The sequence below is a fragment of the Rhinatrema bivittatum genome, chromosome 2 (assembly GCF_901001135.1).
Source record: "Rhinatrema bivittatum chromosome 2, aRhiBiv1.1, whole genome shotgun sequence".
In the NCBI taxonomy this organism is placed as follows: domain Eukaryota; kingdom Metazoa; phylum Chordata; class Amphibia; order Gymnophiona; family Rhinatrematidae; genus Rhinatrema; species Rhinatrema bivittatum.
In genome coordinates, this window is record NC_042616.1 from 525,633,817 (window position 1) to 525,649,105 (window position 15,289).

General features: G+C 45.1%; 1 protein-coding gene across 3 annotated transcripts in view; it reads left to right on the plus strand.

Moving 5' to 3' along the window:
• The first annotated feature begins 10,058 nt into the window (after nucleotides 1-10,058).
• GMNN (geminin DNA replication inhibitor) overlaps nucleotides 10,059-15,289 on the plus strand; it is a 76,166-nt gene continuing 70,935 nt past the window's right edge. Inside the window, exons 1-2 of one of the 3 annotated variants that reach the window (XM_029590780.1) lie at nucleotides 10,059-10,210; nucleotides 15,207-15,270. In XM_029590780.1, the coding sequence (XP_029446640.1) occupies nucleotides 15,214-15,270 (57 nt within the window). In that variant the 5' untranslated portion in view covers nucleotides 10,059-10,210; nucleotides 15,207-15,213. The other 2 variants (XM_029590781.1, XM_029590782.1) reach the window with 2 other exon arrangements.

A 15,289-nucleotide genomic window follows, 5' to 3' on the forward strand; every position in this document is an offset into this window, starting at 1 on the left:
GAACTGGCCGCCCGCGAGATCCCCGTATCTCTGGAAGACCTGATCTCTTTGGTCGGTAGAATCGACTACCGCTTTCGACAATGGCATCAGGAGGTAAGGGTCTTTTGACCTCCTGCCCTACGATCACCCCGTTCAGAGAGTCCTCGATTGAAGGCCTTACCAGTGGCCTATGCAAATCCACCACGGTCGCCTGACCCCAGAGGAACGTCTCCGACGCAGAAAATCGAGTCTCTGCCTTTATTGTGGTGGTTCCGGACATCTTCTCCAAACTTGCCCCATGCATCCGAGAAACTCCAAAGCCTGAGCCCGGCAGGGGTCCCGAGCTTGGGTGCTACAGTTTCTGGCCCTCAACTGTTGCTGCCTATAATCCCTCCTTAGGGAGTCACGTTCATTCGCCACCACCGCCCTCGTGGACACAGGGGCGAGTGGAAATTTCATTTTGGAGGAGATCATCAAACTCCTTCAGATATCAGTCCAACCTCTGGAGATACCACTCCATATTGCCTCGATTCAAGGAGAACATCTTCCCGATCGCATCACTCACCGTACCACGGCCATTTGCCTCACCGTTGGGACCCTCCATGACGAGATCTCCCTCCTGATCCTGAAACAATCTACACACCCCGTAGTCCTTGGACTTTCTTGGCTCCAGTTACATGCACCCCACTTCAACTGGCAATCCCTGCAACTCACCCAGTGGGGCCCTCGATGTCAAACCCACTGTTTATGGCAAGTGTCTCCATCTGTGGCAGTTCTAAGCTCTACAACCCTTCCTGGGTTACCTGCCTCGTACTCGGAATTCAAAGAAGTGTTCTTCAAACAAAACGCCGATATCCTGCCTCCACTCCAAGAGTTTAATTGCCCCATAGAGCTCCTATCTGGAACCATGCCTCCCAAGGGCAGAACTTATCCCCTTTCACTCCCAGAAACCCAAGCGATGTCAACATACATCAAGGAAAATTTGGCCAAAGAGTTCATAAGACCCTCTAATTCCCTGGCAGGCGACGGGTTCTTCTTTGTAAAGACTATAGAGGTTTGAACACAGTAACCTGTAAGGACTGGTACCCACTACCACTTATTAGTGAACTGTTCGACCGCTTACAGGGCGCACACATTTTTACTAAATTGGATCTCCAGGGAGCATATAACCTAGTACGGATTCAACCAGAAGACATCTGGAAAACCGACTTCAATACATGAGATGATCACTACGAGTACATAGTAATGCCCTTCGGGCTCTGCAATGCCCCTGCAGTCTTCCATCGGCTAATGAACAAGATTTTCTGGGACCTTTTGTACTCATTCGTCACAGTATATCTAGACGATATATTAATCTTCTCCAAAGACCTGAAGTCTCATCGCTCCCATGTTCAAACAGTCCTTCAACATCTCTGAGACCATCATCTCTATGCTAAATTGGAGAAGTACATTTTTTAACAAACCAGTCTCCCATTCTTAGGCTACATCATCTCCAACCATGGGTTCACCATGGACCCCGACAAACTCCAGGGTATTCGAGATTGGACTCAACCAGTGGGCCTCCGAGCCCTACAAAGATTCCTTGGATTCACAAATTACTACCAAAACTTCATCGCCAATTACTTCATGCTGGCCGCTCCACTCACCGCCATGACTAGGAAGGGATGTGACCTTTGAGTGTGGAGCCCCAAGGCCCGGAATAGAAGGCCTTAAAGGAGGCCTTCTATACCGGCCCTTGTCTACTTCACCTGGATCGTAACCACCCCCTCATCGTCAAATTCAACGCATCCGCCATCGGAGCAAGAGCAGTCTTGAGTCAATTTTTCACCAAGGGAACACTAGTACTATGTTCCTTCTATTCACATAAATTCTCCTCCGCAGAACAAAATTATACCATAGGAGCCCGTGAACTCCTAGCAGTGAAACTTGCTCTCCAGGAATGGCGTCCCTGGCTTGAAGGGACGCAATACAAAGTCACAATCTTTACTGACCATAAAAATCTGGAACACCTTAAGGAGGCCCAGTTACTTAACCCAAGACAAGCCCGCTGGGCTCTGTTCTTCGAGCACTTCAACTTCAAGCTCCGCTATCGCCCAGTGGAGAAAAATCTCCATGCGGATGCGCTCTCGCGCTCCCTCGAGCCAGAAGACATACCCGAGACTCCCAGGTACATTATTGATCCAGCTTGCATATCTATTGCAGTCACCACCACAGTACCAGCCGGGAAGACGGTGGTCCCCCACCATCTCCGTGAGCACATGCTCCATTGGGCTCACGCCTCCAAGCTGGCCGGCCACCCCGGCTGTGCCCGGACTCTCGAGATGCTCTGAAGGCACTATTGGTGGCCTGGTATGATAAAGGACTCCCATGAATATGTGGACTCCTGTCCGGTGTGCGCACAGCAAAAACCCCCGACTGGCCACCCATGAGAGCTTCTCCAACCACTTCCTGTGCCCACTGAGTCCTGGTCAAGTCTCTCCACAGATTTCATCGTGGAGCTGCCTCCTTCAAAAGGAAATACTATAATCTGGGTCATCATTGACCGCTTCTCAAAAATGGCCCACTTTGTGCCCTTACCTGGACTTCCATTGGCTCCAGAATTAGCTCAGCTCTTCTTGTCCTACATATTTCGCTTACATGGACTACCACAAGAAATCGTTTCTGATCGTGGCCCCCAATTTGGTGCTAAATATTGGAGGTCTCTCTGAAAAAGTTCAATATTACGTTAAACTTAACATCAGTCTATCATCCACAAGCAAATGGCCAGGCCAAGAGGACTAATCACTCTTTGAAAACTTTCCTGCGATCATATGTCAACGACCAGCAAGATAACTGGGCTGACCTCCTGCCATGGGCTGAACTATCCCATAACACCCATATTGCCTCCGCAACGGATGTTTCACCCTTTGCAGTGGTCTTCGGCCGCCAACCAGGTCTACCCCTACCGGTTCCACTCAGTGTACCCTCACCTGCAGCCCAATCTACAGCACAAACCATACGCCGGTGTTAGGATCTGCTATGCTGATGGGAGGAGCAAGCAGATGGGAATTAGTGATCTGTTGTGCTCAGCTCCTGAAATGGGAGGAGTGAGCAATCTGTTGTAATTCTGCTACTGGATACTCCTGTAGGAGAAGAAGTCAGCAATCTGTTATGAGTCACCGTGCATCGTTAGCAATCAGTTAGGGATTGGCTCCCATGAAGGAGTTTAGCAATCTGATATGCTCGGCAGGCGGAACTAGCAATCTTGTTATGATATAGACTGCTGAGTTGGCAATCTGTACCAGCGGAGTGCTAGAGAGGGTACTCAGCTGGAAAGGAATGTAAATAGGTGAATCCTTGGGCGGATGGCAGATGACAGTGCCCCCAGGAGGATATCCTGAGAGGGACCACCGGCTAGGCTTGGGTATGGAGACAGACACAGATAGTTCTTTTATTAGACAGGATAGTAGAACCACCAGAGGTGGCAGTAGTGAGCTGATATGCCCGGTAGGGCTGAAGTCCCTCAGATACTGGAACTGCGATCCCAGGGTTGCTGAGCTGTAGAGAGACTATAGATAGTGAGTAGACAGGGTATGCTGTATTCATAGTCAGTAGTAGATGACAATCTCACATAGATTCTTAAGGAGGCTCAGTAGCTGGAAAAAGTTAGGCCCTCGAGGAGCGAGTACCTGGTTCCAGGGAAAGCTCTGAGAGAGAACATAAGAACATAAGAAAATGCCATACTGGGTCAGACCAAGGGTCCATCAAGCCCAGTATCCTGTTTCCAACAGTGGCCAATCCAGGCCATAAGAACCTGGCAAGTACCCAAAAACTAAGTCTATTCCATGTAACCATTACTAATGGCAGTGGTTATTCTCTAAGTGAACTTAATAGCAGGTAATGGAGAGCGGTGGTAACTCACGAATGTCTGTATCTGCGATAGCTTCCAGGCAGTAGAGAATCTTCAGAGTCTTCAGGAACATGGGCCCTAGAGGAGCGAGTACTGGTTCCTATCTGCAATCTGAAATAGAGAAAAGAGAGCAAGGCCCCCGAGGAGCGGGTACCTCTGGTAAGTCCGAGGAGGCAGAGTAGCTTAGAACAAATCCCGTGCTAACTCAATTAGTTAGCGAATGTGAAGACCTTTTATGTTGGAAGCGGATGACGTCAATACAGGGGGATGCCCCTGAGGTTCACGCCCTTGCTGGTACATACTTTGGAGCGCGCTCCCTACGTGATCAGGAACATGGCGGATCCGCAGCGTCGAGCTGGTCCGGGGACGCTGGAGAGAAGCGGCATGGAGACACCGTGGCAGCAAGCCATCCATCAGATCCGGAGGGAGTCGCCACAGAGGTAGAGAGGGTGGAGCGAGGGTGTAGAGCAGCCACGAACGCAACAGCCAGCTCTGGAACCAAGTGAGGGAAAGACTCTGCCAAGCAGCTGACCGGGACAAACGCTTCACAGACACCCATCGTCGGACTGTGCCTGGACAGAAAGTCTGGGTTAGTACTAAGCACATCCGGCTACGACTGCCGTACCAATGGCTAGCCCCAAAATGCATTGGTCCATTTCCCATCCTTCGAGGCATATGAGCAGTCACCTACCAACTCCAACTTCCAGTTTCCATGGGAATTCACAACACGTTCCATGTGTTGCTACTTAAACCTTTGGTTCTGTCCTGGCCTTCTCGAAAGCCTCCTCCACCTACGCAACACGCACCAGAACCTGACAATACCCTGCAAGTCAAGGAGGTCCTGGATGTATGATGCCGTCGAGGCCACTGGGAGTACTTCCTGTGTGGGAGGGCTTTGAACCGGAAGAAAACTCCTGGGAGCCCTCCCACCACATTGATAAGATGCTACTCCAGGATTTTCACCGTGACCATCCTGAGAGACCCAGGCCAGTAAGGGGGGTACTGTTGCGCATCCCGTCCACACTAGGCCCACACCCAGGCCTGCTCACCTTGCTCCTGCGCTGTCGGGCCCCGGGTCGCCCTCTCCCACTGCCAGTGCCTCCCGTCTGCAACGCTCCACGGCGGTGTCTCCCAGGCCCTCCACCTTGGGCCTAGCTCCACGTTGGGGTGCGGTGTCCCCTCCGGCACTGGCCCCGCCACTAGACACGCATGCAGGGACCGCCCGGCCCTTTAAAGGGCCAAAGGCGGGAACCAGCTCCACGGCACAGGCCGTTGACGTCACATAAATTCCGTATATAAGCGAGGCCCTGTGCCCCAGGACCTCACCTTGGCAATCGGGTCGACACCGTGGTGTTATTAGTTTGCCTAACTCCGTGTTCCAGTGTCTCCTTTGTTCCAGCGTCTCCTTGTTCCTGAGTCTCCGTGTGTTCCTGCATTCTTCCCCAGGTAGTACCTCTACGGACTGATCTCTGGTACTGACCTCTGCCTGCCTGACCATTCTCTTGTCTGCTGCCTGGAACTGAGGTCTCCGGAGCTTCCAGTTCAGGTCTAGTCCATCCTATCTGCATCAGCCGCACACCCTTGCTCGTGGTGGGCACACCCCTCCGCTACCTCTCCAGGAGAGCATCTGAGGCCCACCTAAGTCCAGGTGGTCCAGGTACCCAAGGGCTCAACCTGCAGAAACCCCGGACTGTTATTGGTGAAGCTCCAGCTATCCTCTGTCTTCTCATGTGCTGCGCCTCCTGGTGGCAGGCGCTCTCTGGGTCCGACCAGAGGGCCATACCAATCCTGCACCAGGCCAAGGGTCCACCTCTAGCGCAACACCAACTACTGGTATGATGGCCGGCCTAACCCTGCCCTCCTGGGTAGTAGCCCTGGGAGATGAGTCCTGAGTGCGAGAGAACAATACATCACCTGGAGAGCAGGTTTTTGCTACAGGATTACTTCCTGCTACACCAGGGTGATGTTCTCCTACTGGGAGACCTTTCTGATCCAAGGCAGCACTGGGGCTGCCAGACTGGATTTAGGACTTGGCTACCATGTCCCTGAAGGTCTCATCAATGACCTCGCTGTCTGCCTCAGCTCTTCCAAGTCTGCTACTCTAGCCTCCAGAGATCGAACTAATTCCCTGAGAGCCAGGAGCTCTTTGCACCGAGTGCACACATACAATCTCTCACCAGCAAGTAAAAAATCATAGATGTGACATTCAATGCAAAAGACTGGAAAGTCCCCCTCTTGCTGCTGGACTGCTGTCTTCATCTTAATTTTATTGAGTTCCTAGTTAAGTTTAGGATATTAAGGGAGTTGGAATTAGAGTACTTTAAATTTACAAGTGTATTTACTAATTGATCTACTAGTTAAGTTTAGGATACTAAGGGAGTTGGAATTAGAGTACTTTATATTTACAGGTGAATTTACCAATTAATCAGCTACTGTCCTACAAGGGGATGATTAAACTTTCAATAAGGGCTGGTACAATAGTATGATTTAGATAAGAGCCTGATTGATTTTTAATGAGAAAGTGTCTCTTGCCTAAAATTCAAGGGTTGAGTGGGCGGGAAAGACAGACACTAGAATTAACTATCTCTAGCTTGCTTATTACCTCAGACACACACAAACTCTAAAGAATATATCCCACTATTTCTCCTTTCTCCAAACTTTTTTAAGTCCAAAGATTCCCAAAGCTATACTTACCAATCCTTTTTAACTACCATTAAATTTTTCTTCACTTAAATAAATGAAGGGTTTGAGATTTGCGCGCTGTTAGGTGCGCACTTCTGGTCCTCTTCTATTGCAAAGGGTGCGGGACCTCTGGAAGCTGGGGCTGTGGAATTCAATCCCAGGATCGCTTGCGGTGACCTCTGGACTCCTCTCCCGGGGGATGCTGGAAGCAGTAGCAGATAAGCCTTCCGGTCCTCTTCTAATGTATATTCAAAATATTGTGTATTTTGCAGGATATCGCCGTGATATACAGCGTATATTGCAGGATATAAGCTGTTTAATGTGCATTAGAGCACGTCTATGACTTGATGAATTTCCCAATTTGTTTGCCATTCACAGTTGCTCTCTCAGAAACTCACAGCCACATTCCTGTCACTGTTACACACCCACAGCTACATCATCCTCTTACACAGATACACTCACCACCTCAAATATTTGACACCCAGACACACAAACAGAAGTACAACACCCCTAGACACACACACCCTCTTCTGCATACAATGGGTGATTCTACTACTACCATTAAAAAAGTGCAAGAAAACGACACTTTCACTCCCTGCCCCCTTCCTATCTATTGCTCCCTGGAAAGACAGATGAAATTTAATATGGACAAGTGCAATATGATATACATAGGAAAAAATAATCCCAAATGCAGGTACACAATACTGTGTTCCATATTAGGTGTCACTACCCAGGAAAAGGATCTTAGAATCCTTGAGGACAATACAGTAAAAATCTCAGCCCAGTGTGCGACAATAATTTAAAAAGAAAATAGAATGTTAGGAATGATATGAAAAGGAATGGAGAATAAAACAGAAAATATCATGTTTCCACTATATCGATCCATGGTACTATCTCACCTTGAATACTGTTTGCAGTTCTGGTCGCCTGATCTCTAAAAAGATATGGTGAAATAGAAAAAATGCAGAGAAGGGTGACAAAAATGATAAAGGGGATGGAACATCTCAACCTGAGTTTTTTTAAGTGGTCCAAGGTTAACATGAGTGGGCATTAGGCATACAAATCTGAGCCATGCTAGTTATACTCTTTATCGACAAATAATGTCTTATTTATTTATTTATTTTAAGATTTTCTATACCGGCATTCACAATAGATATCGCATCATGTCGGTTTACAATTAACAAGTGGATAGGTAACAAAAAAGGTAAAAACTAATATTTATCTTAATAATAATAATAATAATAATAATAGTAGAAATAATAACAAAACATTAATCAAGAGAAGGCTAAGGTATGCAGTTACAATAAAACAAGGGAGTAATACAACTAGGAGCATGGAAAAGAAGCAGGGGATTAAATCGAAAGAACGTAAATGCCAGTTAATGTGCTTGAGGCATTAGTGAATTGTCTTTATGAGGTAGGAATATTAATTATAAGGTAGGGATATTAGTTGCCGTGAATAAGGCAAAGTCTGAGTGCTTAGTTAATGATGGAATAGGTTCAGTTTAGTTCAGGAAAGGCTTTCATGAATAGCCACGTTTTGAGTCTTTTCCTGAATGTGGGCAGGCAGGATTCCTGTCTCAAATCTGGTGGGATGGAGTTCCACAGTGTTGGTCCTGCAGTGGAGAAAGCCCTGTCTCTGGTGGTTATGTGCCGCATGGATTTGGAGTGTGGTACTTGTAGGGTTTCTCTATAGGACTCTCTGATTGGTCTGTTGGATGTAAATTTTTTGAGAGGAATTTGAAGGTTGAGCTGAGAGTATTGGTGTATAGCTTTGAAAATAGTGGTTATGGACTTATATATGATTCTGTAGTGAATTGGTAGCCAGTGCAGGTCTTTGAGGATTGGTGTTATGTGGTCTCTTCTCCGTGTGTTAGTTAATATTCTCGCAGCCGTGTTTTGAACCATCTGAAGGGGTTTCGTGTGAGATGAAGGGAGACCTAATAGCAAAGAGTTGCAGTAATCTAGTTTAGAAAATACTATTGATTGCAGAATAGTTCTGTAGTCATGAAAGTGGAATAGAGGTCTTGTTCTTTTTAAGACTTGGAGTTTATAGAAGCAGTCCTTAGTAGTTTGATTTATGAATGCTTTTAGGTTTAACCTATTATCAAAGATAGCTCCCAGGTTTCTTACTTGTGGAGTTTGTAAATTGGGTGGAGGATTTGAGTCGGTGTTACTGTATTCAGATGAAATTAGGAGGAGTTCGCTTTTTGAGGAGTTTAGTATTAGATTAAGGTTGGAGAGGAGTCCATCAATTTTTTTAAGACTAGTTTCCCAGAATTCTAGGGTTTTGCTGTAGGATTCTTTGACGGGGATGACTATCTGGACGTCATCTGCATAAAGAAAGTGTTTAAGGTTTAAATCAGTTAGCAGTTGGCAAAGAGGGAGCAAGTAGATATTAAAGAGCGTTGGTGAAAGGGAGGAGCCTTGTGGAACTCCCGTAGATAAAGGGTAGTGTTGAGATTCTTTATTGTGAATTTTGACTTTGTATTTTCTGTTCCCTAAGAACGATTTGAACCACGATAGTGCTGTTCCTGTTATTTTTTAAGAGTGTACTTGACAATGGATTTCTAAGTAATTTGCAACAGCTACAATATTGTATGACATTTTCAAGATTTTTAACTCAATTATGTCAAGCACTTACCAATGCTAAACCAGATTGCACGCTTATGGAAAGATGTCTCAAAAAGCAGTATTTCATAAATTTAAACTTGGCTAGATAGAACTCTAGTATAAAGACAAATGTGTAATTTGTCTTGATCCTAGATTTGGAAAGGAGAGTAATTAAATCTGAAACAGAATCTAGATATCCCTCATGCATAATCATGATTATATTATATTATATATTATATTATATTAAACGAAGAACTCTGGCAATTAATGATTAAAGCATCTTTTGCTTTAATCCAAATTCCTTTTGGACTATGCTTCTTAATTATTTTTTGGCCTTTAACTTCCTTCCAGCTCTTAAGCTTTCCAAGTTTTTACTCCTTGTTAAATGTAACTTTATCTTATTCTCTTCTCTTGTTAATTACTTTTATTTATTGCTTCTGTTATACCCTTGTTTTATGTAAACCGATCCGATATGGTTTATTTACTATGAAGGTCGGTATAAAAAAAGTGTTAAATAAATAAATAAATAAATGATCTATGATCTGAAACCCCTGATGACTGTGGGGTCACCAGGTTGGCAATAGGATGGAGCTGTGCCAACAAAAAAGGTCAAATACATTTGCTGCTGTCTCAGTCAGTTCCTCAGTCTTTTCCTGTGATTCAGATTATCTCTCCAGATAGTACTTGGCCTTCAAATGCAAATCTTTTCCTACTCCAGCTCCTCCTGCACAAGTGTTAGTCAGGAAGGAGCTGGAAGAAAGAAATAGTTTGCGCTAGCGAACTGTTGGGGGCAGTAAACCGCTACGTTCTCGCTCTTTTTTTCTTTTGGCGGCGGCGGCGGCGGAGAGAACTTGCCAACGCCTGAGGGCTCGGCCAGGCTTAACTGTGGGAAAGTTGGTCACGTGACGGGGGACGGGCCAGCTTAGGTACAGGGTCTATATAGGCATCCGTTAGCGGCTCACGCGCCACGCTTTCGCATAGGCGGCTCGTGCGTGAAGCCTTGGACAGCAGACCCTGGTTATACCGTTTCCCCCCCCCCCCGCGTCCGGTGAGTGGTATTCATTCAAGCACCGGTTTAAACGTTTGAAAGTAAACAGTCGGGTGGCGCTCAGCGTGTGTGCCTGCGCCACAGCCTAAGGAGTCCGGTGGTGCGCGAGGCAGGCGGTAGCGGCTGGTGGTCGGTGGCTTTCTGCCGGGTGGAAGGCGAAGCTGAGTTCTCGCGTGGTCTCTCGGGGAGGAGGCCTCGGGGGCTAGGAAGAGCATTTAAAGCGGGGAAACGAGGGAAATGTGCGTAAGCGGTAGCCCCGGGTAGCTGTGCCTCTGTGCGCCTGACTGAAGTGTTTTATCGTTAGAGATATGTGGGGTGGCTGCTCAATGTGTGGGTGGGGGGGAGACATAAGTTATTGTCTCTTGGGAAACTTGTAAAAGGTAGTAAGTGGTCCCCCCCCCCCCCGTTTGCCTTCCTTCCCTTTCTTGTGTTTGAGCGGGCTGAATTTTGGCGGGTTTCCGTCTCCCGCTTCTTTAATTGGTCAGGGCGGAGGGAGGCGCTGCTCAGTCAGGCCGCGGAGAGCTGGAAGGTTGGGGATGGCCTTAAATGCACCCGCTTTCTCCTTAATTTCTGACCTTTTTCAAGAAAGGTCGAGAACGTGGGGTGGACTTTTTTTTTTGTTAGCTATTTGCTCTATGGATATCGAGTCTTGGATAAACCTCCATTTTGGTTGGTAGCTGAGAGGTTTGCTCGTGCAGTAGTGTCTCCTTTATTTCTAGTTTTGTGTTGGTTTTTTTTTCTGTATCTGACATTTCTTATTTACTTATCTTTAAACTGATCTTAAAGATTTGCCTAGTTTTCAGGTTTTCTGCACCTATTCTATTCCCCCCCCCCCAAAAAAAAGTCTGCCTTTTGGCTTCCTTAGTTTTTACATCATAGTTGGTGGTTCTTGGCTAACAATATTTTGCATAGCACACCGAACCTAAGCTTAGATGGTGATTATCTGACAGATATACTTATATTAGTGATGCTCAGATGGTTGAGGGGTCCTTGGCAGGAACTGAGTGAGTTCCCGTTTATTATAATTTTAGTTTAAAACTTTTAAAATTTGACTTCAATCACTTTGCTTAAACAAGATGATTATTGTTGAATTTTTGTTTAAATGTAAAGAAGCCCCCCCAAACTGTGGAAACTAAGCTAAATAAATGATCTAAAATAGTTACAAGCAGTAATTTAGTCACTAAACTGCATCCATGTATAACTGGCCTATTTTCCATTGCTATGACAATGTCAGAGGTCCTACTTTCTTCTGCTTGTTGCTCTAGTCCTTCAATCCCCCTCCTAAGCATCCTCTGATCTTTATTCTTTCCTGGGTTCAGGTAGCATGTTTGCTCTGCAGTATTATGAAGGTGCGATTCCCAACGTGTGCCCAGGCCACTCTTCTGGGCGCGCGATCCAGTATTTAAATGAGGGCCCACAGTAAAAAGAGGAGTTAGGGACACTCTCAGCGGGTTTAACAGCAGTTGCTCAATTTTGCCGGCGTCTGTTTTCAAACCCGCTGACAGCCACAGGTTCGGAAAACGGACATGGCATAATTGAGCATCCGTCTTCCGGGCCGCGGGCCAATTTCTAATTTTTTAAATTTTTTTTTAAATTTTGGGGCCTCTGACTTAATATCGCTATGATATTAAGTCGGAGGATGTACAGAAAAGCAGTTTTTTCTGCTTTTCTGAACACTTTCCCGGTGCTGGTAGAAATTAACGCCAGCCTTTGGGCAGGCGTAAATTTTTGAAAGTAAAATGTGCGGCTTGGCTGCACATTTTACTTTCTGTATGGCACGGGGATAACTAATAGGCCCATCAACATGCATTTGGATGCTGAATGCGCTATTAGTTTCGGGGGGGGGTTGGCAGCGTGTTTTTGATGCGCTGTTACCCCTTACTGTATAAGGGTTAAGAATAGCATGTCAAACGCATGGCCAATCGCGGGCTAACAGTGCGCTGCACTGTATTGTATCGGCCTGTATATTCAGTTGTGCAGAATTCTCCCAGCAGTATCCCTCTTACTTTTCTCACACCCTACCACATGATTGTTTTTTCTCAATGTCTTATGCCAGGTGGATTCTTGTGCCATCACATTGCTGCTGGTAGAAACCAGGGATGCTGAAGTTGCCTGCTTATATGGTTATGGCTCATAAGCTTTTTCTGGTTGTGTAGCAGGTGTTTCACCAGTTTAGCAGTTCTTGCTACTCCTGTCCTCTATAGGTGTTTCTAGGCCCCAATGGAAGCTTCCTAGTGGCTCCTCCAGTTTTATTTGCTTATTTATAAACATTTGATATTACACCTTTTTAGCAGATTACAACCAAAATTATAATTGGGAATTACAATTGGTTGTCACAATTTAGTTAGCAAAGGAGCATTGACCACATAGAAGGGCTTGTAAACAGACATAAGTAGAGATGAAGGTAGATAAGTAGCTGTCTGGGATGTAGCAGAACATGATAAATCAGTGGTCTGCTTGATAGAGAATAAGAGTAGGCAGGTATAAGGTGCAGATGAATAAGGTAGGCATCAAGTGTAGAATAGTCATTAAGAGCTTTGTGGGGGCTTGATTATGTAAACTTGCAATCAAGAGCTATATTAAGTCATTAGAAGGAAAGAGTCTACTATGGAATCTAGTAGAAAGTCAGGACAAATAGCCGAGCCTTGATTAGCTCCTTAAAGTTAAGGTAACTTGATTTGAAGCAAATGGGTAGTGGTAGCTTCTATATTTTTTGGGGCATAGCAGCTAAATGTGTGAATTCTTATACCAATTAATCTGGCAGATAGTGGGGGGAAGAGGGAGAAGGATGTATGTGTCTATATGGGCATCTCTGTACATGTCTATATGGAGCCAGGTTGTGTTTGAAGTAGTTGCACTGTTGGTGAATCTGGCACAGATGCATGAAGGAAGTCCTTACCACCTTTTGAGACATGGGTTTCTATTCTAAGGTGGTGGTCAAGTTGAGCACCCAGGCTCCATACTGAGTCTTTAGGTTGTAAGGGGATTCCTGATTGGTATGGTAGATATAGTAAAGGGTGTCTTTGTCAGTTTAGCTGGAGGGGTTCAATTTGTGGCTGATCCATTGAGCTACTCAATTCTGTTTATAGAGATCAAACTATTTGAAGTGTCTTCAGTACCAATGTCACCAAAGTGTAGAATCAGGAGCTGGTGGTTAATGATGTCAAAAGTGGTGTAAAGACAAAGCACTACAAGGGAGTAGCATCCTTTGTCAGCATTCATGTAAATGCTGTTGGTTATGGCTAAGGATAGTTTCTGCTATGAGGCTTTTCCTGAAGTCAGACTAAGTGAAGGATATTGCTCTCTTCTAAGAAGTCCAAGTAGATTACTTTTATTACGCCTTTGGATAAAAACAGAAGGCTGGAGATGGCTGATAGTGATATTTTTGAATTAGAGCCTTCCTTTTTGAGAGGTTTGATTTATAGCCTTTTTTAATGAGGCTGGAAACCTTGGATTAGCATGGTATGTACTATGGCAGTTAACCAATAAGCCTTATCTTAAGTTGCAACAAAATTGGGGGTATTGGGCCTTATGGGCAGGTGAATAAACTGAGTCTGGAGAATTTTTCTACTACTTTGGGACACTGTTCTGAATTCAGACAAGAACACTTTTTGGAGGGAATTTGCTTGTTCTGGCTGAGCTTGTAGGAGTGGTAGCCATGGTTGAAGGAGGGGTTTCATAGGTAATTGTCTTGGAACTGGGGTGTGTAATTGGGGGGGGGGGGGTTGAACATTAAAGCTGGAGTGTATAGTGAATTTTTTTTTCTATGGAAGATTCTGTAAAGTTCTGTCATAGGGTCTGATCTAGTTTTAGTCTAGAGATTTGCTATTTCAGCTAGTTGAATGGCTGCTTTATATTTTTTGGTGTGTGCTTGCAGTTGTGAAGATTGATGTGATTTGTTTTGACAGGTGGTGGGGAGTGAGGCCTGAGGGAGATCTAGGTCTGATTGACTTGGGGGGGCTAGTCTCAGTGGCTGTACTGAATTCTAGCATGTTTGAGTTTTTTGGTATGTTGCCTTCAGTTACTGTCATTTTGTGGTAGACAAATTCCTGGTAGAAGGTTCAAGTATAGGAACAGTTTGTATAGAGGTTGTAAAGGTGCCCAGACCAGGAGATGTGGTTCACGGTTATCAAGTTGGGGTTTATATTCACACTGGGGGAGAAGAATATCAAATAGTGTTCCTCTGTGGGTAGAAACGTTGACTAGTTGAGAGGTTGAGATAAACCATATTGCATTGAAAGTTGATGGTGTTACCTTTGGGAGGGGCCTTAGCATGGTACTTGTCTCCAGTATCAGAAACTTGTTGGGTGGTAGTAACAAGGTTACATAGGAGTTTGGAGAATTTAAGAAAGGAGTCGGGTTAATTATCTGGTGGGTGGTAGTTTAGGGCCAGTTTAAGCAATCTTGGAATTTTAGTACAAGGCAGTCTGATTTGCCAGTTTGATTGTGATTTGAATTGAGGGACAAGGAGTGATAGCAACCCCCTCGCCAGGGCTCATGGAATGAAGTGTGTGGTGTTTGGTAGCCTGCTGGACAGAGTTGCCTCAGTGATAGCTTCCTTCTCCTATCCAAACTTCTGAGGGATAGGAGTTTATGGTGTTCACTAAAATCTAGGATGAGGTGAGCTTTTATTTACAGATTGTACATTGTGTAGGACAAGAAGCTCATACTTCATGCAGACAGACCAGCTTAATTTTGAAGATGCTTATCTACAGAGTAATTGAAAAAAAACTTAATGTAAATGTTGAGACAAAATAGAGTGCTGCAATAAAGTTGAGTTTTGAGTTAGTATTTGCAGGGAGAGACTTCAAAGGACAACACAGCAAACTTCACATGATATACCTATGGCTCCCTAGGTGGGAGTATTGTTGGAAATGCTTGTTTAGATTTGAAAGTTTAGACTAACATTCTGGTTATTCAGTTTAAAAATGCATTTGTAGATGCTTAATCTTGATATTTAATTTGCATTTGGTAAAAATTGCAATTTGTCTTGTAGCTCTACAATGAATACAAATATGAAGCAGAGATTTGATGCAGAGAAACTTACAGGGAATATCAAGGTATGTGTGTCTTATTTTT